At 40.5% G+C, this 27,976-nt stretch overlaps 1 protein-coding gene across 1 annotated transcript in view; it reads left to right on the top strand.

Moving 5' to 3' along the window:
* SKOR2 (SKI family transcriptional corepressor 2) overlaps positions 1–11,484 on the top strand; it is a 41,796-nt gene extending 30,312 nt beyond the window's left edge. The window contains exons 8-9 of the mRNA XM_030868282.2: positions 5,778–5,843; positions 10,807–11,484. Coding sequence (XP_030724142.1) covers positions 5,778–5,840 — 63 coding nt within the window. The 3' untranslated portion in view covers positions 5,841–5,843; positions 10,807–11,484. The remainder of the gene's footprint in view (positions 1–5,777; positions 5,844–10,806) is intronic.
* Positions 11,485–27,976: the final 16,492 nt, after the last annotated feature.

Raw genomic sequence — 27,976 nt, 5'->3', positions numbered from 1 at the left:
ACCTAGCATGGTGTCTAACATCAAATAGGGATCAGTAGACATTTGTTGAATTAACCACCACCCATGGACGCCCCCTGACCCAACGCTGATACTGTCACGTAGCAATCCTCTTAATTCTTTTCCAAATTGTCCTGGCTTGGTCCTGATTTCCTCAAATTTTTTTTGTGTGCTGGGGAACTACTACCAAAACTACTAAAAGAAGGCATAGTAGTGAATTACTGGGACCTTACGTATTACAGCACTGTCCTTGTGACTAACAGATACAAGCTTTAAGGTCTGCAAACTTGAGTTCAAGATTCATCCTGTATAGTTCATTTTATCAGTTTCTAGACCAAAGGGACCTGTTATAAGGTCCAACCTAGTACCCTGATAGGGATATGATAAGGCACAAGTGTTTAATAAACATGAAATGCGCATGTAAACATAAAATGCTGTGCCAATACAAGTAATCAATTTAATGGCATGCCCCTTCTCAAAGTAGTACCTCTATTAGTGGAACTATTTGAGCCCTGGTGGCTAGAGATATATTTGTGCGGGAAGGACCTGTGTTCACACTATACCATCTGCTTTAGAACTGAGGCAGCAAACTCAAGTTTACTTGAACAGAAACTTATCCTGTCCCTTATTCAGCTTGTTGTATTTGCTAAAGTAACTGGAGAAAAATGTCTTTAGAAAATTATACCTAAATATTGTCAAGAAGTTGCTAGGTATCACAATTATTGACTTTCTCAATATTTTTAGTTGAATGCTCTAATTCACCAGTAAATATAGTTACATGCTTTGCTCCTTGAGAACAGAACAATTCACCAAAAATTATTTTATTCTTTTATGTTTAAATTATTGTATATTTAAAGTTTACAAAGCATGTATTACAGAATAGTCATTTGCTTACAGAATAGGCATCTTTTCCTTTAGATGAAATAAAAACCCACTCTGCAGTCATGGAGAATTCAAATATATTAAAACCATCATATTTTGTAACAATTCCCATAGATCCACAACGCATTTATCCTATGCTGTTGCACAGTGTTCTTATTCAAGATGATATCGAAAGCATCTTGGGTATCATTGCCATAGAAAGAAAACTTATGAATTTCTTTGGTTCCTGCATTTTTAGATTCTCCGCTGACTAATTTCTACACCATTGCTTCCTTTTACAGTTTGTTAAATGCAAAGTTGTGATGACTATAGACTCAAATGATTGACTCTCTTTGTGTGTTTATAAATAAATGTGCATTTATCTAATGTGAGATTTAAAGCATATGCAGTTTATTTAACACATATACATGGGCCACAAGCTAATATTTTTTTTACGAACAGTTTAAAATGAGAGTTTTACAGTCTTTACCACAGTTTGTGTTATGGTCCCCCACCTCTGCTCTGGGTTTTCAAGTGCTTAAAATGTTGTTATTTTACCAAATCAGATTTACTTATACAAGCGAAGAAATATGTTCCTCTCAATATGAACCAAATACAAAGGTTTTAGAATTTAGCACGTTCATGAAGGTGTTAGTGTTTAGTATAATAAAGAGCAAAAGATTTCTCATTCACAAGTGAGCTCTGGTTCTAGGAAAAAAGTTCAATTTTTAAAACAAAACCATCATCCCTTAGGATTGAGAAGAAGGTGAAGAAACCATTACAATGTTATATGTAAATTATATTCCAATTTTTAAAAAAATTTTAAAGAAGAAAGTGAAGGCATTTTACTAAGTGTATAACCATTCTTAAAAGATTGTTATTAGAGTATAGTTGATTTACGATGTTGTGTTAGTTTCAAGTGTACAGCAAAGTGAGTCAGTTATACATATACATATATCCACTCTTTTTTAGATTCTTTTCCCATATAGACCATAACAGAATATTGAGTAGAGTTCCCTGTGCTATATAGTAGGTCCTTATTAGTTATCTATTTTATATATAGTAGTGTGTATATATCAATTCCAATCTCCCAATTTTCCCTCCCCCCTTATCCCCTGGTAACCGTAAGTTTGTTTTCTACATCTATAACGTGTACAGCCTTTTGATTAAAGTTTTTCCAAGGACTGGAACATAATGTAGTTTACAACATGAGCCGAGACTACTGTGATGCCTTGATAACCTTTTTTCAATTTTTTATTGCTAATTTGGCAACAATTTTTTAAAGCAAGTACATGTATGTATAAGCTACTACCGTAGGTTTGTTGGAGGCATGTCATAGTTGAAGACATAGTTGTTGAAGACATTAGTCATAGTTCTTGAAGGACACTGTGAAGCTGCAACAGAAAACGCATGATAAATGGCTAGACCCAGATTCACATACTTTGAACTTGCTGGATCGCTACCAAGGGGCACGTAGATTGAGAAAAAGTGCTTTTAAAATATGCTAGTCTTGAAGTGCCCTCTGCTGTTCTTCCAGAACACTGCAGTCACACGCAGCCAGAGGGAACCAGTCTCAAAGTTCCTCATTAAAGCCTCAATTAAAATTAATGTTCAACCAATAGATTTAGTACTAATGTTTCGTTCACCGTGGACTTGTAAAAAGTCAGTTTACAACTTTCTGATGGTGTGAGCACTGTGCTTCCTTGCCGGGAAAGGAGCGGTGACAGGTCTTTATCGTTTCTGGAGGAGTGCTCCCCCTTGGGCAAGGGTACAGCTCTTCAGCGTGGTCTTTTCTTGGAGGATCTCCAGTATTCGTTAGGATGGGAACTTGCCCAGATTTCTACCGTCTGAACACAGGGAGTTTTTAAAAATATGTTTTACATATTTTTAAAAGGTAGATAGAGCACTTTATTTTTAGAAAAAGATCCCTGGGCCCCTAGAAGATTTTGATTTTATGACTAAATATGTAACAAGCAGAGGACTTGATGTAAGTCTGAACTTCCTTGGAAGCTGCCTTAAGATTCTCCAGGAGACAGACTTTGACTACAGTGGGTCCTTTTCCAATTATTGATCTATTGCCTTGCATCTTGACAATGCAATGACTCGTTTCTTAATTATATATCCTTTTTCTCGTCTTTCTCCTTTTGAGATGTTGACCCACCTTAATGTCTGAGCTCAGGCTAACTCTCTTGGCACAATCTAGGAAATTATCTTTTTTGGTAAAATCTCAATACTTTTGATAGACTAGAGCCGACTAGGTGATTTAGAAGTTATATAGCAACTTTGAGGGGGTTTGTCCATGCCAATCTTGGTGATTTCCAAGCTAGTCAGAATGAAAAGAAAGCTTTTATAAGTTCTATTACAGGAGATTTACATGGCCTAATTATCTTTAATGGAGCCTCTAAGATCCTGAGCTCCCCCAGTTGGGGAGTATAGAACCTGAAGCACCATCAATCATAAAAGTGCCCATTACTTGATGTATCATAAGAAAAGAAGTTTCCAACTATTATTCTCAGATACCATCAATTATAGTACATCCAACTTCAGAAGTGTTAAAATGTGAGGGAAAAAACTGCATCTTAGAATCAATGAAATAGGATAGTTTCCATGAACAGTCGGGCCAGATGCTAATATATTCTTTATTAAACATTCATGACTTAAGACTTGGAATTAATGACTCTCAGCTCACAACCTGAGATTAATAATTCTTCACACAGATTTAAATTTCAGTCTGGAGATTTGGGGATCAAATGTGCTTATTTGGAAATGTCCTTTTTTTCCTGAGTCCTTTCCTTAAATTTCCTTAGCAGCTTCCCATCTTAATGAAACGCTACATTGTTGTTTCTGAAAAAAAGAAAAAGGCATTCAGACTTAGATCTGAAAGCAGTGCCCTTCAGGCAGTTTTCTTTGGGTTAGGATGAGTAGTTTACTGGCTTTGATGAGATGGCGCATGGTGATATTAACTTACCTCGTGCAGTGCCTGGCACAGAACAGACACTTACTAAATCTTCGTGGCATCTAATCTTGATGTTGAGAAGGCTTTCTAAATGCGAGAGTGACACAAATACATTTTATTAGGTAATCCTTATACCCCAAGGTTTACATCATTTCTACTTGTTATCCTAAATAATAGAATTCCATTCAAAGCTCTCTGACATCATGCATCTAAAGAAAGAGGTGATCCATGTGTTTTGGCATATTGTTTCATACACCATAATGGAAAATCAGGATTCAAGTATGTCTCGGTTAATAGCAGGTGTAGCATAACCCAGAGTGGAAAGAAGAGGTAACTAGAGTAGGTCCCTGTGTAACTCTTCTTGTCATAGTTATCTAGCTAATCTCAGCTCTCGTCCTAAGTATGAGATTAGGACACAACTATTTATGGTCCTATATGAACCATTAATTTCGATGCTGCTATTATGGCCTTTATCAGATATGTCTCTATCATATATATCCATGTTGTGGCTGTGTATCAAGATAGTGAGGTGGTTATTTTAGTCTTCTCTCTTTTTTTCGTTAAAAAGACTGTTTGAGGGCTTCCCTGGTGGCACAGTAGTTAAGAATCCACCTGCCAATGCAGGGGATACGGGTGCGAGCCCTGGGCCAGGAAGATCCCACATGCCACGGAGCAACTAAGCCCGTGCACCACAACTACTGAACCTGCGCTCTAGAGCCTGTGAGCTACAACTACTGAGCCCGCGTGCCACAATTACCGAAGCCCACGCGCCTAGAGCCTGTGCTCTGCAACAAGAGAAGCCACCGCAATGAGAAGCCCGCGCACTGCAACAAAGAGTAGCCCCCACTCGCCACAACTAGAGAAAGCCTATGCGCAGCAATGAAGACCCAATGCAGCCAAAAATAAATTAATTAATTTTAAAAAAAAAAGACTTGTTTGATTCAGCTAACCAGTTATTATGGCAAAATGGTCCAGCTAGTCTTAGCCACAAGCATCACTATAGATTTGTAGTTCCTTCCCATTAATAAAGGTTCATGTTTATGGACTGGTAGATCAGGAGAGCAAAACATAAATATGCTGGGGATATGGAGAATGTCTATAACAGTATTCAAAATATTACCTACCTGAATGACTATAATTTTCTTTCCTTCACTGCTTTTATATAATATCAGCCATAGTTCATGTTACATTCTAGAAGGCTGAATATTTCTTTAAATGTAAAACAGATTTATATCATTAGAGTCCTGAATTTAGCCTTATAATGATGAAGGTAAGTAGCATGACTAGGGTTAGTAGAGAGGCAAATCTAAATAATACATGTAGTCCAGTTTCAACAATTTGAATTTTCTAATGAAAAGTAGCATATCAAATGCGATAGACTTTCATTCAAAACCCCACTATTGAAAAGTACTTTTCAAGTTTATCCAGGTAGAATTCTCAAGGGTCATATTTTCCATTCAGTGCAATGATTTCTGATGCTTCTTAGTAGTTATTGGGAAATTACCCAGAGTAATAGTTTGTGTTTAGTTAATCTTATTTGTGATTTATGATGATAGCATATTTCCTCACTCTAATTAAATGAAAAATTACATTGAACTAGTTTGTAATCACATTCTTGTTTTGTGACCTTGGACATACGTTATAACTTATTTTTCATACATAAATAAAAATAAGTACCATATTATTAAGTGCAAATTATTAAGTGCAGTGAAATGTCACATAGGAACCTCAGAGACTAGCTGTAGCAACAACCTAGTGTGATCACCTGTCCTGTCCTCATATGGTTTTTAACAGGCCTTAGACATGCTATACCCCAGAAGCCCTATACTGCCAGGCAGATGGAGACCTTTTGTCCTCAGGGCAGATTCACCAGCATTCAAATTTAGGCACAATGAAGGGTCTCCATTATACATGTCTCCAAATTTTGCTCACCTGGATAGTTTTGCTTGTTTTTATCTTACAGATTCCCTATGCAGCAAGCTTGATCAGGAAAGAAAAGCTAGGTGCGCATCTCAGCAAAAGCTAAAAGGTGAGCTCATCAGAGGAAACAGATTTTCCTTAACTCTCTGAATTGTTATTGCTCGGCTGTGTTCTTTACTGATGTACTTGAAATAGCCCAGGGCATTGATGATGTTGCATCCTGTGTTTAAGCTGATACACTGTTGAACTTCATTCTAGGCATGGGGCTTCCTAAATAAATGGCTAAGTGCATCTTATAAATTCTGTGGAAAATTTCTAAAACTAAGGAAATTCTCAGTTCAGTCTTGTAGATGTGATCTTCATTTTGTTTTAAGGTTTTCTACTCTTTCCAGTTCCTCCTGACACCCTGATTCCTGGTCCTCTGAAGGAAACTGGAGTGTCAGAAGCCATGCTTATTATGTTTTTTCTTCTCTGTCTCTCCTTTGCTTCCAAAATGTCTTCCTGAAACCCGACTTTCAGTGAATTACTGACAGATGGTGCTGTGAATAACTGCGTGTGACATAGACCTTCGAGAACTTCTGCTGCAGAATTAGTCATTCATTCTTTCCCTAAAACAATCCTTGTTTCTCTACAGCTGAAGCCAGATCCAATGTCACATACCTGGCAGCAATTTAAAAGACAAATATTCTGGACTCCTAAGGAAAAGGAGACAGTAAAAATTCAATGACTATATTCAGAATATACCTAAACATTTCAAAAGCACCTTTTTGATGATATGGCAGAAGATATAAATAATTGTTAGAATTGAAGGAATGCAAAAACTAGGATATTGTTGTTTCTCTAACAGTACATTAGGATGACCTAGCAGTTGGAACTGCTAAATCAGGGAAAAACTCAGATGTCAGAGGTGGTATTTATAAGTGCTCATGGCTAACTAGGACTGTGGTCATTTATCAGTTGTATTTGTTCCCATCAGAGTGATTCTTCCCACTCCTTCCCTCTGGAACATATTTTCAATTCAATAGAATTGACTGGCCAAAAATACTCTGTGCAATGCAGGTTCATGGTTCCTTTTCTTTCCTTCATGCCTCTTTTCTGCATATCACAAGCCTCCTCTACCATGTGCACATGACAGTTCTACTTCTTGCCATTATCTTTATTGGTGATAATCTTCAGTATTTTTCTGAAACAGTTATATGTATGTCACATTTCATTAGGAGCTCAAAACTCTTTCCAAGACAGTCTCTCATTCATATGCTTTCCCTTAATTTTACGCACAGGGAACCAAGGTACAGTGAAGAGAGATGTGATGTTTTATGTCTCTGTTACAAAGCCAGGAAGAGATTCTAGGGCTCCTGATTTTAACAGCAGTGCCTGCTTGCTCCTTAAATAGGGACTTTCTGTCTTCTGTGAGCAGATGTTTAGCAACAGAGTTGCTCAGATGGTAAGTCATTCTGTTTTGGGATGCTCAGATAATGTCATTCTGTTTCCATCTCCATGAAGTCATGCACAAATGGACCTGTGAGTTTGGTTTCATTCTATATCTTCAAGTATTTTTCTTACGTCTGAACTTGACTTTGGTGATTTCTTTCTCATCATTGTAGACCAGATTTTTCCCAGCAGTGTGAAATGAATAGTTTTAGAACATTCAGAGTCTAATAAACCTTAACACAGCATATCAAGGTAATCAAAGCAAAAATCATCCAAGTTAACGCTGACAAACCCATATGTATAAAAGTTTGAAAATGTCAAACTACTTTTCTTTCAAATCAAAAAGTATATATTGGGATGTGTTTTTTTAAGTAACCTTCTTGTTGAAATATAACACACATTCTCCAAAGCCTATAAATCGTCAAGTCATGAAGTCAACACATCAGAGCTCAGTGAACTTGCCTAGGTTTCTAGCACCCAGATAGCTACCTTGTGCCCCTACCCAGTTACAAAAGATTGGTTTTACCCGTTTTTGAACTTTAGTAAAGGACATTTTATAGAACATTCTCTTGTATCTGGCTTCTTTCACTCCACGTTTGTGATTCATCCATTAGAATGTAGTTTGATTCATACTTAGGAACTTCAATAAACTCTCTTTCTACCCTTCCACTTCCCTGACTCATCTTCTCTGCTTGTCAGACATGAGCTGCTCTTGCACCTACAAAATGAAGACTTACTGCCCAGAAACCAAACCTTTGATGGTGACATAGTGTACAGTGATGTGGGAAAAAAAAAAAAAAAAGATTGATTTGTGTTTAGTAACTAATGCTTCCTCCATGCTGATTTTGTTTCCATCCTTGCAGACAACAGGGATTGCTCTAAGTAGACCCTGGTGCTTTCAGAAGATTAGTGGTTACTTAAATGCTGAGCTAAATCAGCCAAGCAGAGAATCACAACCATATTGTTAGAGGCAGTATTCGATTCTCAACATGCCAAGCCTGCAAGGAACTACCCCAAGAGAGATGACAAAATAAAAATCATTACACCAAGGGAGAGAAACAAGTTCTGTCTTGCTGAGTGACCACAGGTTTCCAAATTAGGGACTGATACATTAATGTCTTATGCAAGAGTGACCCTTAAGGTAGTGTGCTGTGTTCTTGCCACCCAGTGAATTCCAATATGACTGTTAAGAGGAGGAAGCTTTTCAAAACCACAGGCAATCCACTTAATAAGCTGAGGAAGTATTGCCACATATCACTGCTCTACAAATCATTTTTGCCCTACGTTAGGACACAAGAAATTCCATGTCGAATCAAAATAAAATTCCACCCATACCAGGGGGCTAACAGTGCAATTCTGTTAGAAGAGCCAAGTTGTTGTTCTTAACAACACCAACCTCAAACTTCAGGCACGACACTGAATAACTCTTAACTTTCCCTTAAGAACTCCTTAAAGATCCGTCATCCATGGATTTATCTAAACCTTTCTTCAACCTAGTTGAAGTCCCCTTTGGGGCAATGAATTCTATTTGTTTAGCTACCAGCTGTGTAAACTGTAGTTTATTTTATTTATCTTCAAACTACCTTCTAAAAGAAGCCCTTGTAGATTAGATGTTGCACTGCTCTGCATATTTGCTTTATCGTGAGCTCACGAGTACAATGGAAGTGATTGGAAAAAATATTTCAAAATGCTATGTGTATTATCCTTTCATCTGGAACTGTTCTGAACACCGGAATTACTCCTGACGGTCTTCTTACCTTTGCTCATTAACGTGCCCCAGTTCCTACACAGACGCTCCAGGATAATCTGTGTGAAATCTGCACCCCAAATAAAAATGTCATGATATTAACACCAGTTTAATATTACTTTACATTCTTTTTGCCCCAAGCTCCTTTTAACATGATGCAAATGTCATCCCTGTGAAATACTTAGGTCTTTCACAGACTTAGGTCTTTCACAGAGAACTCAATCATTTTACTTAAGTGGAAAGTGAATCATAGGATATGGCTCATTCATAGTCATACAGAAACCTGCTGAACAAGCTGGAAATAATAATAACCGTCATTCATTGAGCACTACCCATGCCAGATACTGGGTTAGGCTGCCACGTTCTCTCTTTTGATCTTTACAAGTCTATAAGGTTGATCCTATTACTATCTCCATTTTATACATGAGAATGCAGAGGATCAGTGAGGTCACTTAGCTCGAAAGTGACAAAGCCAGGCTTCAATACAGGTCTATTTGACTCTAAGCCCCTTCTCTGTCTTTCTAGGATCATTGGGCTGGTTTTGGGAGTCTGGCTTCTAAATCTGACACTACTTCCCTTTGTCATCTGAAGTCGTATCATTTAATCTCCTCGAGGCTTACTCTTATCTATGAACCGTGGATGGCCAAACCTCATCAAAGTCTCTGCCAGCTCTAAATTTTGACTCTCACCCTTGCGTGCCAGTCTTCTGCCAGATTCTCTCTCACAAAGGGGCTGCTTTTATTAAAATCTGTTCATATAAAACCCTATATAACACCTGAGGGTGTAACCCACCTACTTTTTGCCTTAGGTTTTCATTTTCTTCATCACTAATTGCTACTTAGCATCCTCCTGGAGAGTTTGAAAGTATCATTTTTTCCCCTATCCTAACAATATCTAACTCTTTGGTAAACTCCTGTTATTTTTATTTTGTTATTTTTATTTTATTTCTGGGATAATTGCTACGAAAAGAATAGCAAGAAAAAGGTCTTAAAGGGGTGTGGAGGGATTGTAATTGAACATTCTGTGTCTTCCTTTTGTAACGATCAAAGATGGGGGGCGGGGGGGGCATGTCCATTTCTAGTCTCTGTCCTCAAACAAAAGAGAACCAGGTTCTTTCAAGAATCTCCGCTGAGAATGACAGTGTGCTGCCACACTTCTAAGGGCTTTACGTCAATTATCTTATTTAATCTTCAAAACAACCCATTGAGAGAAGTACTGCTACTCTCACCATTCTACAGCTGAGCAAACAGAAATGCGGAGATGAGTAGGTTGTGTGGTCTCACTGCTATTACAAGTGGCAGAATTTGAACCAGGCTGCCTGGCTCTGCAGCCCACACTACATCTGCTCTCCCCTGACTTGTGACCTGAAATCGTGGCCTAATTCACATCTTCCATTATCAGTTATAAATATGTAGTTAATAAGCAATCCAGTGGTTTCATTGATGTTGAATCGCAAAACCTCTACAGCTGCCCTAACACCCCAGGACAAGAGAAATGGATGTAACTTGGACCATTCAGCCAAAGCCAGCAGGGCACCAGTGCATGAATTTCTGTCTGCCCCTTTTACCACAGGCTGTCTTAATGTTTGCTCAACAACAAATTGGAGCTTCTGGAACCCAGCAAAATGACTTTACTGTAAAGAAGCCATAGCAAACCAGCACGCTCTGATGTAATAGTTCTAGTTTGGCTGTCAGCAGAGATGCATCATGTAAGGTAGCAGACAAATTTATGGGAAAAGGAAGATGCTTTCATGGTCACTGTTTAAACATTTTTATTCAAACTGTGCTAAAAATGTCTTCTCTGAAGGATATACTAAATATTACTTTAAATGTTTTTAAATTATCTGATTGTGTCACACTGAGGTTGTCATTCTGTGCTTTTTGTCTTATCCCAGGTGCACAGAACCACTTACTCTTGTTCTCTTGTAAGATACAGACTGCCCCTGAGTACTTCCGACCTGCACAGAGACTGAAAATTGAAAGGGCTTGGGAATCAAATATAAAATCAGGTTCGGGAGAACCCAAGGACAAGTGACCTCAAAGCAGCATGGACAACCATGTAAAATAGACTGTAGCAGCCATTCATTAGTTGGGGGAGGGGGGAACCAACCAGAGCCGTCAACGCTTGTTGCATCTTTTGGTGGAACCAAAGTTTGAGTCTGTGTTTTTATAGGCCAACCGAACCCAGAGCGCGGGAGTGCTGTTAGCCAAGTGGGGTGGGAAATCCATGGACGGTCCCAGGGGATCTCTGTGCTACATACTTGGAGAGAGCAGCTCTATGAGACCGTCTTTTACGTTTGAAGAAGTGATTCTTGGTGAAAAGACAACACAAGACCTGCCCTAGGAGGGGAGGATCACGTTTCGACAGCTAGGATGGCATCAGCCGTACAAACCTGCTTTTCCCAGCAAAGTGGACAGACTTATGCGTGGCCCCTTCCTCTCTGGTATTTTGCCTGCTATATGAATGAAGATTGTATTCCTTTGGAAATATTTTACAGTTTAATATTGAGTGTAATTAAGAATATAATCATGTTATCAAAAATGGTATTTAACTCTGTTGTAGTTTCTTTAACATTCATGTGGATAAAAAAAGTCTATAATAAAAAAACTATGAAGTAATGGTTGTGTTCATGTAGTTAAATGCACATTTGCTTGGGGGCAACTAATAGAAACTAATACATTTTAGAATTATTTTGGCATAAAATATTTGAATAAATTATTTTTGAAAATGAAATTCCTTCAAAAATGGTTATTAAAGTCTAAATTAGCCTTTGGCCCTTGTCAGCAACTGGAGTCCTCCCCAGCATGATAGGATCTTTGTATGGGTAAGGGAAGGTTCTAAATTCCAGCTAGGTCTCCTAACAGCATTAGTGAGGAAGTCGATAGTGTGCCTTCCTCCTTACTGTGATGTTGAATCAAAGTCCATGAGATCATTTTATGCCAAAAATTCTGCCTCTCAGATGAGAGAGATAGAAGGGCCAAAATGGTGACCCTTTGGAGCCAGGATTTCTAGAGTAATGCTGGGTTGAACAGAAGTCTTCTGTGGATGATCGCCTGCCCTGGAATTGCCAACGACCATCCTAACTGAAGAGGCATCTCACCAATGGCATCCCTCGACAGATTTCAAAAGAAGTTTAAAGTGCATTGCCATGATATTTGATACTTTTACCCACCATCTTCATTATCATAATCTATCAAAAAAAAAAACCTTGACAATTCTCCCTTGAGATAAATTTTCTTATCCTTAGCTGCCACATTAAGAAACCAAAGGAGGGATACTCATTAGTGATTTTCTTCCCAGACCATGAAGGATGGGACCGTGGGTCAGAGAAGGGTTATAAACCAAGTCCTGGAGTCTGAGGACAGGTTCCCAGTGACCACTAGCAAAAACAATAATGTGAAGATGCTGCAACTAACCACGGAGAGGAGGAAGTTCTTCCAGGAGCCTGGGCATGGGGCTCACACAGCCCTTCAGACGTGGCACACGCTTCTGAAACTGACAGCTGTGCTTGACACGGGGGGGGGGGTAGCTGGTCAGTCAAGTTGGTGGAGCTTTTTCTCCTATGTAAGCTTTAAATTACACATAGGGATGGAAGCCTAGCATCCTTAGCTTTGTACTCTCAGCCAGTAATACCAGAAGTGACAGAAAATGACCAGGGAGGACACAAACCTGGCTTCATGACCGGCCACCAGGGGACAGCAGAGGTCATTTTCTGCAGAACCCAATGCAAACTCAGGGACCAGATAGCTTCTCAGAGCGAGAGCAGCAGCTCCAGAGGGAGCTAAAGATTTGTGGATAAAAAAAAAAAAAAAGATTTGTGGATGAATTTAAGGTCTTCGTCCTGCAGCTACATCATCTGTCCACATAAACGAGCCTGAAACGTCGTTCTTTTCTTTCCAATTGCAACTTTAAATGTCTCAGAGTTGTTAGTGTTAAAACATCAGCAAATGATCTTGTAGCAAAAGAAAAATTAGAACGAGATAACTTGCCAGGTATGTCTTAGAGCCTAGAGGAGTTCATCGTGGCGTAGCTCTGAATTGAGTTCATCGCCGAGCTCAGTGTGGAAGTCCGTTGGCCTGTGCTGCTAGGATGCTGAAACTACATTAGTGCCTTCTGGCTCTCCACCTAAATTCCAGGCTCCATGGAAGCCCAGCTGTGCATCTGTCCCTGAGCACTAGGAGACTCCTGTTGCCCTTTCCCTCATGGCCTTAGAGTCTCCCCATTTCTTGAGGTATTTTATCAGACTGAGTCTATTCCTTTCAAACACTAGAGACTATCAATTCTCCATGCAACCATGAAGTTATACACTAAAAGCCAAAACCTTCAGAAGGAAATCCAACATGTAATACGGAAACATCATTAACCCATATATTTTCTCATTGAGGCGAGTGAATACCTCCTCTCTATTCTAGCAATGCTTGATGCTTCTGAGTTGGAACAAAAAGAATTTGTCCCTAAAACTGGATGTGATTGGGTTATCTGAGCCGCCTGTGGAAGCAGACAGGACATCCATCTAGAGTGCTGCATGAGGCTAAAAATAAAGCCACTCTTCAGAAGGACAAAGGAAATTCTTGGCAAATAAAATGACAAACAAAAAATGCTGTGTTCTTTTCTTCGACTATTTTATCATTCCAAGGTCAACCCAAATATTAGCTAATGAAGAATACAAGCAATGCAAATAAAAGGTTCTGTTTTAATTCCAAATGAAATTATAAGATCAGAAAGGGCCATAGCAAATCAAAGCAGAAACCCAGGCCTATCCTACTGGGGTAGACTAGACATTTCAGACTGATGGTTTTGACCCTCAGAATGCCTGAATAATTGCTCATCTATTTGCCACAGGCAAGGAGAGTGGGACATCATATCCCAATTTCCTCTGACTGTACAAAAAGTGTAGCCTCAGCTCTTTGGAAAATAGAGAAGACTTCTCTCCTAGCTACAGGAGATATAATCAAGCAGAGAAGATCACTTTCATTTAAGGGTAAGAGTTTAAAGCAGCCTTGGTCAGCAGTGAGGAAGGTCAGAGGAGAGGACCACGATCGCCATGCTGAGGATGTGTAACCACGTCATTCAGTGGGGTGCTTCCAGCCAATTCCAGGCCTGATGAGGAGAGCTCCTCTGTCTCCCTCTACAGAGTTGGGTGCACAAAGTTCAAGTGCGACCATCTTACAAGATTTCCCATACACAACCTACATCACAGTTTGTAATTATACACTCCTACGTGGGAAGGTATACACTGTCAACATTAGGAAGGCAAGGACCTTTGTTTCAGCCCACTGCCACCTTCCTCGTGCTGAGAATAGTCCCTGGCATGCAGTAGCTACACAAAACATTTTTTATTGAATAAGTGAGTGAGTCTCATCTATTTTATTTGGGCCAATCGTAAGAGCGGCTCATTTCACTGTGATCACTTTAAACTCTCTCTCAGAGAATGTTTACATTTCATTTGGTTTCGAATGACTATATGTGGCAAATTGCTGGTTGCCCTCCAACAGACCATTCTCAGGTGGCAATACACCTAGATAAAATCAGACTACATCTCCCAGGCGTACGTGCTGTTAGATGTGGCTGTGTGACTATGTTCTGGCCAAGAAGATGTACGTAAAAGTATGTGGAACTCTCAGGAAGGTCACTTCAAAAGAGCTTGGCTTTGTTAGGCAGCGTTTCTCTTTTCTCTTCCCTTTCCCTCTTTTCTGATGTCTGTAAGGTGGAGGGAGCCTCAGAAGTCTTCTTGAACCATGAGGTGACTTTTAAGATAGAAGCCATATGCTAGCGTGGCACAGAAAGGTAATAGAAGCCCAGGTCTCTGACAGCTACTGAGCCCCCATGCCAACTCTGGAGTGCCCACTTCCAAGCTACCTTTATATAGGAGAGAAATGAGTTTCTATCTTGTTTAACCACTGTTACTTTAGATATTCTGTTAACTCTGATTACAAAACCTTTTTCTCTATGTGGGGGCTATGATCAGCCAACAGGAGCACAACTTCCTATTTGTGTGACAACTTTCCAATGCGTATTTATGCTGGTTACATCATCTTACCTTCTCATTAGCCCTTTGATTTAGCTAACGGAGGTCAGTGATTATGAAGTCTATTTCATTGCTGAGTCAAGCCTCAAATCCAGTTCTTACTGCCGTGGCAAGCTTTTCCTACTTAATCTCATGGCCTCATCATCACAGCTGAGCAGGTCTACGACTTCTCTGGTAATATAGACAGGTGAAGATGGGGGGAGGGGCTGGACCTGAACTTGATCTGCTCCCCAGAGTAGGACAGAAACTGGGTTGGAAAGGTACGCTGTCCAAAAGGCGAGCAAAGCCGTGACCAGGTGTGTAGCTGGGACCCCACAAGGGAATAGAGCTCTGCAGCACAGGCATTTCCGGAGCAGGAGGCTGTCAATCATCATTATCCATGATAACAGGCACCTGATCCTCACTTGGCCTTCATGGGCAGGTTCCATCCTCAGGGAAACACACCACTAAGAATAAATAGTGTGGCAATAAGCAAGCTCAGTCCTTGACTCAGGGATGTGACAGGCAGAGAGGAATTTGGCTCAGGAACCCATATGGGCATTGGCTCTCCTAGTCAGGGGGCAGCAAGGTAAGCTTGGGAGATGAGGTGGTAGCCCTAGGACTCCCGGACTTGGGTCAGAAACTGCCACACAAAACTAGAAGAGAGCTAAAGCGTTCTAAATGCCCCTTGACTCCAGTCTTGATTCGGGCTTTGAAATAGTGCTGCAGCTTTGGGAGGGGGGATGGAAAGGGGGCTTGTTTTAAGCTGAGAAAGTATGGGAAGAAGCTGAGAATACCTTTCTGCAAATTTCCAGACCAGGCCTAATATACATATAATTTAGAAGTAATAAACTCAAGTTACCTAAAGTAAATAATCATTCTGAAAATTCACGACTCTGTACTAAATTAAGGAGTTCCCTGAAAGCATTGGTAACATCGGAAGTTTTCAAATAATAAAATTCATTCTTCTCATCTGACTTTTATATCATCTCACTATTAAGAACAGTGGCTTCCTGGATGATTGTTAATGATGGCTTCCTTTATTATATCTTAGACCATTTAGCAAAGTTTATTGATTTATACTTCCTTGTAATTAGTTGTAGTGATTAAAATAGCTTTTATGGCCCTCTGGAGATTGACTTTATAAAGTATCAACACTTCCCCCAAATCGTGCGCTTTAAAACATGGTTAAATACTGTTTGAATTCAGTACTAAACAATCATTGGTGAAACTGTGATTTTATATGTGGTTGCTTTCTCATCCCTCTACTCATATGGCACTATCATCCAATTACTTGGCAGCCCATAATAATAACAGCAGCCAACTTTCAGGGAGTGATGACAATAAGCCGAACATTGTGCTAAGTGTCTTTTTTGTTTGTTTGTTTTTTGCGGTACGCGGGCCTCTCACTGCTGTGGCCTCTCCCGTTGTGGAGCACAGGCTCCGGACGCACAGGCCCAGAGGCCATGGCTCATGGGCCCAGCCGCTCCGCGGCATGTGGGATCTTCCCGGACCGGGGCACGAACCTGTGTCCCCCGCATCGGCAGGCGGACTCTCAACCACTGCGCCACCAGGGAAGCCCCGTGCTAAGTGTCTTAATGCGTTATTTCATTTACTTCTCTCCACAACCCTGCGAGGCAGGGACTACAGTATTTAACTATTTAATTGAAACTGGAAGGAGTTAAGTCACTCAGCTGATAAGTGGAAAATCAGGAATTTGAACTTTCTGCCATTGTGACTTTAGAACCTCTGCTTTTAACCACTAAACTCCACTGCTCAGTGCCAAGTAAGCCAAGCAAGAGCCCCCTGTACACATGGGTGAATTGGGAGTCCCCTGACTGACATAATTTGAAGGGTGTTGGAGACCTCTCTTAAACAAAAATATCTCCCCTCACCAACCTCACTTGAAGATGAAATTCCACCATTAGCATGATTCTTTTGACTAAGGTATTATATGTTCCTGGAAAGATAGGTACTCCAAGACAGTGCTACTTGAAGTGTGGTCTGTCAAAGACCTAAAATAGTAAAATTCTTAAAAGAAAACATAGAAGTAAATCTTTATAACGTTGGGGTAGGCAATGGTTCCTTGGATACAACACCAAAAGCACGAGAGACAAAAGAAAACACAGGTAAATTGGACTTCATTGAAATTACAAACTTTTGTGCTGCAGACAATACCATCAAAAAAGTAAAAAAAAAAATTAAATTAAAGTAGCTTACGGAATGGGAGAAAATATTTGCAAATCATGTACCTAATAAGGGATTATCCAGAATATACGAAGCACTCTTACAATTCAACAATAAAAAAACAAATAACCCAAATAAGAAATGGGAACATTTGGGGGTTCCTTTCTATAACTAGAAGGAAAGTCTCAACTCTAGAGGGCTTGCTATGGATGGGGGACAGAGGGTGCAGATTCACATCCTAATGGAATCTGTTACTGGAGGAAGTCATAGGTAGTAATGTGATGTGGCTCAATGTATCAAAAAGGCACATCTAACTGAGTTTCTGGGTAGCAGGGGATGATGTAAGGAGTAGAGGTCTTTCTGTTTAGAAAGGCACCGTGATGGGCAGCATTCTAGTGCACGGGTAGGCCCGGGCCTAGTCTATAGGTGGGAGCTGAAAAAAGAGGAATTGGAGCTGCTTTGCATAACAAAAGTAAGGCATGCCCCCGTTTAGATTTAGTTGGAGAGAATATGTTGGAAGATTGGACTATGTGTAGGAAGATTCTCCCCTCCCTTCCTTAATATGGATTTGGACTGAGACTAATGGTTTGTCTTTGGGGTGTGTGTGTGTGTGAGAGAGAGAGAGAGAGAGAGAGATCTAAGAGTTACTCGCAGGCAATCAGAAGACCACAGGAAGAATGAGGAGGGGTATCCTGACTACATGCTGGCAGAGGGACCCTGAAGAGAACAAGAACTGGAGAAATGAAGCCTCCCTTGGATTGTTCTGGGCCTCATCTAACTACATGGCATTACTTCTAACTGAGTAACCCAGACTTTGAGAAATGCATGGCTGTGGGTTGTCTTTACCTTACAGATGATCCTATTTGCGGTAGGGGGTAAGGGTTGGGTGGATCTTGTTGAGTGGGGGTATCATGGGCGGGGTGGGGGGTTGCATTAACATGTAAACACAGTGGAAAAAAAAAAGAAAAGAAATGGGAAAAGGATTTGAACAGACATTTCTCCAGAGAAGATATACAAATGCACAATAAACACAAGAAAAGAGGCACAACATCATGAGTCAACAGGGAAATGCAAATCAAAACCACAACGAACTCAATTCACTTCAAATCCATTTCACACCCACTTGGATGACTTATCAAAAAGACAGACAATAACAGTGTTGGTGAGGGACTTCCCTGGTGGTCTCAGGGAACTGGTGGTCCCTGGTGGACTTCCCAGGTAGAGAATCTGCCTTCTAATGCAGGGGATGAGGGTTTGATCCCTGGTTGGGGAACTAAGATCCCACACGCCGTGGGGCAACTGGGCCCCCGTACCACAACTACTGAGCCTAGGTGACTCAACTAGAGAGCCTGTGTGCCACAAACTATAGAGCCCACGCGCTCTGGAGCCCACACGCCACAACTAGAGAAGAGAAAACCTGCACGCCACAGCGGGAGAGGAGCCCACATGCCTCAACGAAGGTCCCGCATGCCACAACTAAGAACCGACATAGCCAAAAGAATAAAAATAAGTAAATTAAATAAAATTTAAAAAAATAACAGTGTTGGTGAAGATGTGGGGAAAATTGGAGCTCTTGTACAGTGCTGGTAGGGATGTAAAATGGTATAGCCACTGTGGAAAACAGTTTAGCAGTTCCTCAAAAAAACATAGGAATACCATATCACTTGTCAATTCCACTTTTAGGTGTAAACCCAAAGGTATTGAAAACAGGTATTTAAATATTTGTATACGAATGTTCATAGTAGCACTATTTACAATAGTCAAAAGGTAGAAACAACCCAAATGCCCATCAACACATGAATGGATAAACAAAGTGGGGTATAAGCATACAATGAAATATTATTCAGCCATAAGAAGAAACGAAGTACTGACACATGCTACAACATGGATGAGCCTTGAAAACACTATGTTAAGTGACAGAAGCCAGACATAAAAGGTCATATAGTGCATGATTCCATTTATATGCTATTCTTAGAATAGGCAAACCCATAGAGACAAAAATCGGATTGGTGGCTTCTCAGGGCCAGGGGGAAGGGAGAATTGGTAGAGACTGCTTAATAGGTACAGGGTTTTCTTTTGAGTGATGAAAATGTTTGCTCACTAAATAGAAAATGTTCTTTCACAAAATTATAAGTGTATTAAATACTATCAAAATGTCACTTTAAAATGTTCATTTTTATGTTAAGTGAATTTCACCTTATATTTAAAAAAACAAGAATAAATGTATCAAAAGATATATAAAAGCTTTACACTGAAAACCTCAAAACATTGCTGAGAAATATTTAAAAGACTTAAAACACTTTGGAAATATACTATGTATGTGGACTAGAGGATTCATTATTGTTAAGATGTCAGTTCTCCCCACAAAGTATTTATACATTCAATACAATTTCAATCAAATTCCCAGAAGGACTTTTGGGAGAAACTGGCAAGATGACTCTATAATTAAACACAGATGCAAAAGATCCAGGATGCCCAAGCAACTTTGAAAAAGAAGAGCAAGATTTCAGGAATTCATATTACCTAATTTCAAAACTTACTATAAAGCTATAGCAATCATAACAATGTGTGGTAGAACTGGCAAACACACCAGTGTAACTGAATAGAGAACCCAGAAATAGACCACACTTACATGGCCTTTTGATTTTTTGGCAAAGTTGCCAACACAATGGGGAAAAAAGTCTTTTCAACAAAATGGTGCTAAGATAATTGTGTATCTATATGAAAAAAATGAACATCAACCCCTACCTTATACCATATACAAAATTTAATATGAGACAGATGATTTATAGACCTAAATGTAAAACTTGAAATCATAAACACTTCAGAGCAAAACATAGGAGTATATCTTTATTACTGGGAGCCAGGCAAAGATTTCTTAGACATATAAAGCAAGAGCCACCAGAAAGACCAAAAAGTGAAAAAAAAAAAAAAAACCCTGATAAATTGGACTTCAAAATTTTAAACTTCTGCTCATCATGACACCAATAAGAAAATGAACATGCAGGACATAGAGAAAATATTTGCAAACGTATATCTGACAAAGAACTTGTATCCAGAATATATAAAGAATTCCTTCAACTTAATAAAAATAAGAAGCAATGCAATTTTTAAAAAACTGAGCAAAGGAATTGAATAGGAATTTCACAAAAGAAAATACACAAATCATTAACAAACATATGAAACACTGTTAATCATCAAGACATGCAAATTAAAATCATGAGATACCACTACACACCCACCAGAATGACTATAATTTTAAAAGACTGACAACATCAAATGTTGACAAGGTAGTGGAGCAACTGGAACTCTCATACATTGTTGATGTGAATGTAAAATGATATAAACTCTTTAGGAAAAGGTCTGGCAGTTTCTTATAAAACTAAATATAGGACTTCCCTGGTGGCTCAATGGTTAAGAATCCACCTGGCAATGCAGGGGACACGGGTTCAATCCTTGGTCCTGAAAGATCCCACATGCCGCAGAGCAACTAAGCCCATGCACCACAACTACTGAAGCCCACACACACCCTAGAGCCCACACGGCAACTACTGAGTCCACGTGCTGCAACTACGGAAGCCTGAGCGCCTAGAACCCGTGCTCCGCAACAAAGAGAAGCCACCACAATGAGAAACCTGTGCACTGCAATGAAGAGTAGCCCCCACTCACAGCAACTAGAGAAAGCCCGTGCGCAACAACAAAGACCCAATGCAGAAAAAAAAAAAAAAAACTAAATATATACTTACCCTATGACACAGAACTTCTACTCATAGGTATTTATCTAAGAGAAATGAAAATACATGTACACAAAGACTGGTACAAGAGTGTTCATAGCAGCTTTATTCATAATAACAAAGAACTGAAAACAGTCCAGGTGTCCATCAGTATGAGAATGGATTTTTAAATTGTGATATATTCACATGATGAAATATTAGCTATATAAAGAAATGAATTAATGATACATACAATAACATGGGTGAATCTCAAAAGCATTTTGCTGAATGAAAGAAGTCCTACGTAAGAGTATATGCTGTAATTATTTGAGAATTTAGAATGGTTTCAACCAATCTATACAGGGTAAAAATCACAACAGTGGTCATCTCTGGGAGAGTAGAGGTAGAGATTAACTGGGAAAGGACAAGACAGAACTTCCTGGGATGATGGTAATGATCCATATCTTGTTCATATCTTATTTGGGTTATATTTATTTGTAGCCCGTGATGCCTAATCATTTTAGTTGTATGTCCAGGCCACTGGTTCCCTTATTCACTGCACATTGGAATCACCTCGGAAGGTTTCACCAGCAGAGACTAATCTGATTGGTCTGGAGTGCAGCCTGGGCATCAGAATTGTTTTAAGCTCCCCAGGTGTTTCTTTGGTGCAGCTGAGGTTGAGAGCTATTACTCAGCTCTTCCTCAGGCCCATCATTCCCTTTTAAAGGTGCACCAACAATAAGAGCACACAGAACCTCTATTGCAGACACATCACCACATCATTTTGCATTACCCTTCTCAAAAATGCCCAGCATTTAATCAACTAGTCAACTTCTCCTCCTCCCCTCTTCCTTTGCCTTTATCCTTCCTCTTTGTCCCCCAGCCCCAGCCCTTTCTCTTCTTTATCTGAAAGATTGAGGCTAATCCATTCAGGAAAGAGCTACTCTGCTTCTCAGTTCCCCCTCTTGATTCATAAAGGAAAACTTAGAGCCCCTCATTCTATCACCTCAGTCCCTGTACCTTTCAATCTCACAGATGACCTCATGATGATGGCTTCTCCCTCTGAGAGTACAGGCTGACCTACTTTTCACTACACTTCACCTCCATTTCCACACATTCCCCCATGGAAGCATGATGTGATGTGAGCTGTTAGAACCAGCAAATATGAACTGATTGAGCTATCCATTTTCCTAGCCATGAGAGCCCAGAATGGAACATCAGTAGAGAATAGTTGTTGAGCTGCAGAGAGGAAGCCCTTCCTTGAAGCAGCTACTAAAGAAATCCAGGTAAATGTCCCTAAAGAATCACCTCTTCAACCAATGACAAACCCAGGCTTGTTATTATTCATGCATTAGGAAGGACTTCCCATGAGATGGATTCGGAAACTGTGCCATCTTGCCAAGAATCCTCTCTGAGACGCTGAAGACAGCTCTACACGATGGCATGAATGTGGCTCTGCTCAGAGCCATGGAATAGACAGACCTCTCTCTAAATCCTTCCAGGAGGAGTGTTGAATCTAGCTCTTTGCTTATACTCTTTTTTTTATGGATTACTAATAATAACCACCCTTACTAAGAACTTGCCATGTGCCAAGTACTAAATACTTTATCATATAATACAACAACCCTGTGAGATAGGGATTCTTACGATCATTTTACAGATTCAGGAAACTGGGTGTTAGAGGGTTCAAGTGACATGTCCAATTAGTAAATAACCCAGCTGGGATTTGAACCTAAGACTCTCTGATTTCAAAACCCATGTGCTGAACTACTAAACCAGGCAGCTGGTAAGCACCATGGGAGTGCAACAGAGCGAGTGAGAAATCAGTGTGGGGTAGCAATAGTAGGCAAGACTTCATGGAGCAGTGAGATTTAAGCTGCACCAACAAGACTTAGATGAGCAAGGAGAAGGGGAAAGGCATTTATGAGCAGTCATCTCTGCCATTACTATATGAGTGTCTTCTTGGGTATGAATAGTGTGATTATGGTCATGTTATATTATTGGCAGGGCTAGTTCTCTGTAAGTGAAGAAGCAGCATTTCATCTGAAGGGTAAAATATTGTGTCATCCCTTCAACAAACACGTGAATGTTCCAGGCACAGTGCAAGGCACTGAGAGTAGGAAACCCCCGCTCTCAAAATACCACAGTTCAGTGACGAATACAAACATTTATAATGCGGTAGAAGTACTATAGTGGGCACACACAGGATGCCTTGAGAACATAAAGAACACCTGACCTTGACTATTGGAGGCTGAGAAGGTGCTTCTAACATCTCGTTTGCATCCTCCTTGATACACTTTGGCTGGAGAAGATGACACCTGAACTGAGCCTTAAAAAATAAGAAGTTGGCCAAATGAAGAGTGAATGCAAGGGAATGGAATGCCAGGATGGGGGGAGAATGTTCTAGGCAGAGGAAGCAATACACCAGTATGCACTCCCATAGGGTATCAGTTACCCATTGCTAGAATAAATCACTCTAAAACTTAGTGGCTTAAAATAATGATTTGTCATTTTTTGTGAGTCTATAGGCTAATTGGGCAGTTCTGCTGCTGGTCTCCCCTGGGCTCACTCCTGTGGCTGCATTCGGGCAGCAGCAGGTAAGGATGAGCTCAGCTGAGACAGCTGAGCTATCTGGGCCTTTCGTTCCATGCATGGTCTTTCATCTGGGCTTTTTCTTGCCATTGCAGACCAGAGGCAGTGTTCCAAGAAGGAAAAGGCAGAAACCATAAAGCCTCTTGAGGCCTAGATTCCAGAACTTGCATCTATGTCACTTCTACGTTCTATTGATTAAAGCAAGTCCAAAGGCCAGTGCAGATTCAGACTGGATAAAGGAGTTGCAAAGAAGTTGTGGCCAGAGTTAATCCATCACATGTGCCACACTATGGCATCACCTCTGAAATCCAGCTCTTGGCATTCAAATGTCCTACTTTCTAACCTCAACCACCCCTTCTTTCTGCATTTACATCAGCTTCTTCAAGACTTCTAGTCCCTGACTTCCTCAGTCTCCTCCTAACCTTTCTTCTCTCTCAGCACAAATGGTTGATCTCCTGAGCTCTCCTCTCACCTGCCCACATCATTCCTGCTCAGAGGGTGGGAGAGTTGGGCAAGGCAGAAATCATGCAATCAGAAAGAAATCACACAACCCACAGGGATTTGCAGATTTGCCCTGCCTAGTCTCAGAATCTCAGCTCTCAGCTCCACCTCTCAATGTTTTCACTTGTTTCTGGTCAGTTCCTCTCCCATTGCCCTGTAAAGCTAGTCCAGCCCTCCACTGCTCTACAAGCACCTTATGCAAACCCTCTCCCTCACTCTCAGCAGACAGTGCTCTTACTCCAGTAAGGAGACATAAGTCATTGGATATGACCTCTCTCAACTTCCCGTTCCCCGCCTATAGAAGTATCTACCTCACCTTTTCCCTTCAGTCTCAAAAGGATGACGTTTCCCCTCATCCAATTCAAATCTCAACTTCTAGCTGTGCTCTTGACCCTAGACCTGCATTTGGATTCAGGAAATACGAACTGAAGACATGCAGAGTGAGTGGCTGGTGGCATGGGGCGGAAGCCAAAATACAGAGAGAAACATCAATAAGCAGAAGTCATGGAGCAGTAAGAGTAATTACTAAGCAGCAGCTGAGAGGAAGCAGATGCTGTGAGTAATCAGAAGCAATAAGGCAAAGAAAAGTAGAGTTGAGAGAAGGTGGTTGTCAGAGGCAGGAGCAACAGAAGCGGAGGCAGCAAAAACCAAAGTCAACTCTTAAAATAATTAAATGAGGAGGCAAGTAGACTGGTGTGACTCTGATACCTCGGTAGCCTCTGTAAGCAAACCAAACGTAAGCCAGAGTCAATGCACTTGAGGCCAAGAGAGTGAAACCTAAGAACAACCAATCACACACAGCAAAGTAGGCTTCTCTAAATAAGGCAACTGCTTAAGCTATAACCAATCAAATAATTGCTTTGCTCTGCTTCAGCATCTTCTCTCTAAAAAATCCTGGCCCCTGTCAGGAGCGTTCCTAACCACTTTGGTTTGGCACTGCCCTATTCAAATCAATGTCTGGTCAAATAAACTCTTGAGAAAACAAATTTTAATGTGCCTCAGTTTACCTTTTAACAGCATAACAGCCAAGCATGAAAAGAGGGAGCTACAGACCCACTCTTGGGCTGGAAACTCAATATCTAGGTCACTTCCCAAGCTCCATCCCTGTCTTTGTGAATTCAGTTGTATGGTGCTCCTGGGTCCTTGTGAGGCCTGGATGTACAGACAGATTCCTGTTTTCAGGAATATATATTTTATATATATATATATATATATATATATAATATATATAATATATATTCAGTAAAGTCTGATTGCCTGAAGTTACTTGAATAGACCTCTAAAAGTAAAACATACAAATGCTTAACCCACTACTTGTGTTGCTTTAATAGTCCCAATTTTACTTACAGCTAAGTCTAAAGACATAAAAGACATTTTCTATGTTCCCTGCTCCAGGAAAGTATGCTGGGAGAAAACCATGTGGTTTTCCTGTTACTTAGAAAGAGAAAAGATATTCCATAATATAACAGGTTTTCAGAGCCCTCACAGCACCAAAATCCTTTCTAACATCTGTGGGCATCCTTCCTGATATACTTTGGTTTCCCTACCCCACCCACCCACCCCATCTTTCCTGAGTGTATGAAGTTCATTCAACAAAGATTAATAACGAAATATTTGTAAAGAGAGCTCTTTTATTTAACAAGCTACATAAATAACAACAGACATAGGAAAATCCCTTGGGAGATGTTAATTAATTCTCAGGACTCCTAAGAGGTTTCCTTCCTTTAACGTTAAGTAACAAAGAAGGAAAAATCTTGGCAACAACAGACGGGTGTTCCATCTTCTGGAACAGAACTTTTTATTCTTAACTCACAATAAGTCAAGGTTAATTGATCCTTGTAGCTACTCCAGAATCAAACTGAATTGGTATCATATTCTCAGATACCTGAAGGCTTAAGAACTAATTCTAGAAAAATAAATATGGTCTAAAGTTTTATACCACCACTTTTACCTTGAAAATATTTGATGCTACCTATTGTCTACAAAATAAATCCCCAATCCTTACCTGTTGTTCAAGGCCCTATATACAGGCATACCTCATTATATTGCACTTCATTGCACTTTGCAGATATTGCAATTTTTACAAGTTGAAGTTTTGTGGCAAACCTGTGTCAAGCAAGTCTATCAGTGCCATTTTTCCAAAAGCATTTGCTTATTTCCTGTCTCTGTGTCATATTTGTTAATTCTAGTAATATTTCAGAACTTTCTTTATTATTCTATTTGCTATGGTGATCTGTGATCAGTGATCTTAGATGATCCTATTATAATTGTTTTGGGGTGCCATAAACATGCCCACATAAGATGGCAAACTAAAGAGATGAATGTTGCATGTATTCTGATTGCTCCTCTGACCAGCCGTTCCCCCAACTCTCTCCCTCTCCTGGGGCCTTCCTATTCCCTGAGACACAGCAATATGGAAATTAAGCCAATTAATAAGCCTACAATGGCCTCTAAATGTTCAAGTGAAAGGAAGAGTGGCACGTCTCTCATTTTAAAATCAAAATCCAGTGATGAAGCTTAGTGAGGAAGCCGTGTCGAAAGTGGAGACAGGCTGAAAGCTAGGTCTCTTATGCCAAACTGGTAGCCACACTGTGAACGCTAAGGAAAAGTTCTTAAAGGAAATTAAAAGTGCCACTCCAGTGAACACGGGAATAAGAAAACAAAACAGCCTTATTGCTGATATAGAGAAAGTTTTAGTGGTCTGAATAGAAGGTCAAAGCAGCCACAACATTCCCTTAAGCCAAAACCTGATCCAGGGCAACATCCTAACTCTCTTCAATTCTATGAAGGCTGAAAGAGGAGAGGAAGCTGTTGAAGAAAAGTTTGAAGCTAGCAAAGGTTGGTTTGAGGTTTAAGGAAAGAAGCTGTCTCTATAACATCAGAGTGCAATGTGAAGTAGCAAGTGCTGATGTAGAAGCTGCAGTAAGTTATCCAGAAGATCTAGCTAAGATAACTAATGCAGGAGACTACACTGAGCATAAATTTTCAATGTAGATGAAACAGCTTTCTATTGGAGGAAGATGCCATCTGGGATTTTCATAGCTAGAGAGGAAAAGTCAATGCCTGGCTTCAAAAGCCGGGCTGACTCTCTTGTTAGGGGCTAATGCAGCTGGTGACTTGAGGTCGAAGCCAATGCTTATATACTATTCTGAAAATCCTAGGACCCTTAAAAATTATGATAAATCTACTCTGCCTGTGCTCTATAAATGGAACAGCAAAGCCTGATGACAGCACATCGCTATACAACATGGTTTACTGAATATTTTAAGCCCACTGTTGAGACCTACTGCTCATAAAAAAAGACTCCTTTCAAAATATTACTGGTCATTGTCAATGCGCCTGATGACCCAAGAGCTCTGATGGAGATGTATGAGATTAACATTGTTTTCATGCCTGCTGATACAACATCCATTCTGGAGCCCACGAATCAAGAAGTCATTTCCAATTTCAAGTCTTATTATTTAAGAAATATTTTTCAGAAGGCTATAGCTGGGGACCTTCAAGATGGCAGAGGAGTAAAATGTGGAGATCACCTTCCTCCCACAAATACATCGAAAATACCTCTACATGTGGAACAACTCCTACAGAACCCCTACTGAACGATGGCAGAAGACCTCAGAGTTCCCAAAAGGAAAGAAACTCCCCACATACCTGGGTAGGACAAAAGAATAAAGAAAAAACAGAGACAAAAGAATAGGGATGGGACCTGCACCTCAGGGAGGGAGCTGTGAAGGGGGAAAAGTTTCTACACACTAGGAAGCCCCTTCACCGGCAGAGACCGGGTGTGGGTTGGGGGGAAGGTTGGGAGCCACGGAGGAGAGCGCAGCAACAGGGGTGCAGAGGGCAAAGTGGAGAAATTCCCACACAGAGGATAGGTGCCGACCGGCGCTCACCAGCCTGAGAGGCTTGTCTGCTCACCCGCCAGGGCGGGTGGGGGCTGGGAGCTGAGGCTCGGGCTTCGGAGTTCAGATCCCAGGGAGAGGACTGGGGTTGGCTGCGGGAACACAGCCTGAAGGGGGCTAGTGCACCACAGCTAGCCGGGAGGGAGTCTGGGAAAAAGTCTG

The sequence above is a fragment of the Globicephala melas genome, chromosome 13, assembly GCF_963455315.2.
Source record: "Globicephala melas chromosome 13, mGloMel1.2, whole genome shotgun sequence".
NCBI lineage: Eukaryota > Metazoa > Chordata > Mammalia > Artiodactyla > Delphinidae > Globicephala > Globicephala melas.
The sequence above is the reverse complement of the archived record's forward strand: the minus strand, read 5'-3'. Positions and strand labels throughout refer to the sequence as shown.